The sequence below is a fragment of the Oryzias melastigma genome, linkage group LG19 (genome assembly GCF_002922805.2).
Source record: "Oryzias melastigma strain HK-1 linkage group LG19, ASM292280v2, whole genome shotgun sequence".
Taxonomy (NCBI): domain Eukaryota; kingdom Metazoa; phylum Chordata; class Actinopteri; order Beloniformes; family Adrianichthyidae; genus Oryzias; species Oryzias melastigma.
Window position 1 is genome coordinate 13417975 of NC_050530.1, and position 3384 is coordinate 13421358.

Below are 3384 nucleotides of genomic sequence, written 5' to 3' on the forward strand. Positions count from 1 at the left end.
TACCTGTGTTTACTGATGAGACGACTCCCTCCTTTGTCTTACTGCCTGCAAACCAAAGCAACATTTTCAATTTATGTTCATTTTAACTAAGTTACAATCAATTTTAATTAACTTGATGTGTTTATATTTCGGGAATTACCAATTAACTTTAATTGATTTAGTGCCAAATTCAGTTTAGTTCTATGTAGATTAAGTTATCTCGATCAAAAACAGGGACAAATTCACAGAGTAGAAATTAGTGAAGCAAAAAACAATTAAAAGAATAATAAAAATTATAATTAAAAAACTATTTATTGCTGTTTCTTTGGTCAAATTGTGCAAAAAAAATGTATTGTAACAGTACCTTGGGAAGCATCTAATTTCTTTCAGTTCGTGTATTTTCCGTGCCCACGGCGCTGGTTCTTGCGGGTAATTTGTTTCAAAAGTCTTGTGTTTTATCTTGCAGCGCCGCTTGATATCGACGCTTTTAACAAGAGCAACAGACTCCATGCTTATAATACACACTGGGCTTGTAGAAGTCACTGCTGGCAAATGAAAGCGAAAGCTTCGGTCCACTCACGTCGGAAGACACAATTTGATTTTCAGAATTCACTTTTCTCATTTTAAACAGCTCGATTTATCCCTCAATCCCAACATGTAAACATTGGCACACCGCTATGAACTTTTGCCGGCTGAAGGACCCCGTTCCGTACGTAGCTGTCCTCGAGCGCGCCTGTTCAAAAATCCATGCGGTTAATAATAAACGTAATATCATAAATGTTTTAACTAAAAATGCTTGGCAGTCCGGATAAAGGGTCTCGGGGTCCGGACCCGGACCGCGGTCCTCCAGCTGGGAACCCTGATACAGACACACACAAAAAACAGAAAACAATAGCTTTACGTGATGCTAACGCTAGCCCGGTGCTAGCGTTAGCATAACCATGGCGGTTTTGGTTTCCCATATTATGAAAGTCAGTGATGGATCTTTGATAATATGCAGTTGAGCCTGAAAATTCTTTTGTTATTTGTATATTTTGATTATTTTATTTCTAAGTTACATCTAGGAGGCCAATCAACGTGCAGTAGGCTGCGTAAAACGAGTGATGTCAAATGACGTAAGCACTGATGTAATTTGATTCATGGAGAATTATGATGACAAATGATGTCATAACGTGGACAACAACCTTGTCGTAAAAGTTCTTGAAGGCGGATGTTTGCCAGCAAGAATCAACTTTGAGATTCAAAGACCACAGCTCTTGCAAGCATCCACGGATTGTTTGAAAAGAAAATGTACGGAAACCAGAGACACCACGCGGCCCACCCTAACCAGGGGTTCTACCATCCTCATGGAAATGCTAATTTCAGAAAAGGAAATCAGCATTTCCAATTAAATCCCCCCGGTATGAACCCTGCCCAACACCAAGCCAACCCCCCACAAAGAAACCCAAATTGGGTGCCCCGAAATCACCATGTCCCACTCAACCCCGTCCAACACCCAGCCTACCCCCCACAAAGAAACCCAAATTGGGGGCCCCAAAATCACCATGTCCCACTAAACCCCCCCAATCACCAAGCCTACGCCCCACAAAGAAACCCAAACAGGGGCTACCAAAATTGGAATGCCCCCTTCAATCCTGTCCCACCACCACCCCCTCACCACAGAAACTCCAATCTGGGACACAACAACTGGAATGTCCCCGTAAACCCTGCAACTGGAGGAAACCCCTCATACCCAACTGCCCCTGACAGGAGCCCGGATCAGGGAGCCAGTAACCATCCTGTCCATTCAGAAGCTGCATCCACATCCCTCTTCAATCCTAACGCATTGCCCTTCATTCCCAGGGCAGTTGAAGTCAGGGAAACAGTCGAACAATTTACGCCTGTGGAGAGCACTAACACTCAGTCAGCTAATCAAAGTCCTCAGCCTGAAGTACAAGATGCAAATCCTGCAAACGTGTTTGCCAGTGAGGACACGACATCAAGCACTGATGTGAACGACATCAAAAAGGAGATAACTGAGCTAAGAAATCAGATGATGGAAAAAGACAAACGTCTTTCTGAGTTGAAGGAACAAAGAGAGATGGGAAAGAGGCGTCTTCAGTCTCAGCAGGCAGAACTTGAAGCCAAAAAGAATCACCTGAAGAAAGAGACCAAGTTTAAGGAGACGTGTGGACTTAGAGCTGCCGCTCTCAGAGATAAACTGGAGAGACTACAACAAGCAGCTAAAGCAAAGCAAGCAAGTGAGGATAGGAAGACGGAGGCTCACACGCTGGCATTGGAAAAACTGGCAATGCTGAAGAAAGAGCTTCTGGAAAAAAGGAATTATAACCTGGAAATGACACAGAGATTAAAAGTGGAAGAGGAAGAGGAAGCAGAACCAGAAGTCGTGAAGGATCAGATGGAAGCTGAGGAAATCACCATCTCAGCACCTCTTTCAGAACCAGAAGTTATGAAGGATCAGGTGCAGGATGAGGAAATCGCCATCTCGGTACCTCTTTCAGAACCAGAAGTGGTGAAGGATCAGGTGCAGGATGAGGAAATCACCATCTCGGTACCTCTTTCAGAACCAGAAGTGGTGAAGGATCAGGTGCAGGATGAGGAAATCACCACCTCAGCACCTCTTTCAGAACCAGAAGTTTTGAAGGATCAGGTCCAGGATGAGGAAATCATCATCTCAGTACCTCCTTCAGAACCAGAAGTGGTGATGGATCAGGTGCAGGATGAGGAAATCACCATCTCAGTACCTCCTTCAGAACCAGAAGAGGTCTCAAAACAGATAGAGCTGGCATTGGACAAACTGGCAACGCTGCACAAAGAGCTTCTAGAAAAAAGAAATTATAAACTGGAACTGACACAGAGATTAGAAATGGAAAAGAAGGCAGGATCAGAAGTGGTGAAGGATCAGGTCCAGGATGAGGAAATCACCATCTCAGCTCCTCTTTCAGAACCAGAAGAGGTCTTGAAACAGACAGAGGCTGAGAAAACTGACGCCTTCATAGCCCCTCAGATGGAAAATGAAGACTCTGAGTCTGGACATCACCTCAGGGAACAACCAGACGCTTTGCCATCTGTAGAGACCAAGAAAAAGAAACGGTCACTGTGGAAGCGCTTTAAAAGCTTTTTTACACCCCGCCACAGACAGAAAAACAAACCAAAGGCATAGACGGTGAAGATGCAGCTCTTGTTGTTGAATTGCTGCAACAACAGCTGCCAACAAAATAAGCCTTTGACGAAACAAAAATATCTGTTCCTTTCCATTTTTTATCTCTTAATGGTCTTTTTTATACGCAACAAAGTTTATTTTATTTTATTATTCAGTTAGTTAGTTATTAGATGAATGACTTAGTTAATCAGTAGGTCATTATTTAGTTATGTAGTTGTTAGCTTCTGTTAAGATTTTTCTTT

At 43.1% G+C, this 3384-nt stretch overlaps 1 protein-coding gene across 1 annotated transcript; it reads left to right on the plus strand.

The window, feature by feature from the left end:
- Nucleotides 1-1551: 1551 nt before the first annotated feature.
- On the plus strand, nt 1552-3378 carry LOC112154626 (coiled-coil domain-containing protein 157; the record flags this gene model as incomplete). Its single annotated transcript, XM_024285721.1, is given in 1 exon segment — nt 1552-3378. A coding segment is annotated over 1 exon segment (1131 nt). The 3' UTR covers nt 3143-3378.
- Between the last annotated feature and the right edge of the window lie 6 nt (nt 3379-3384).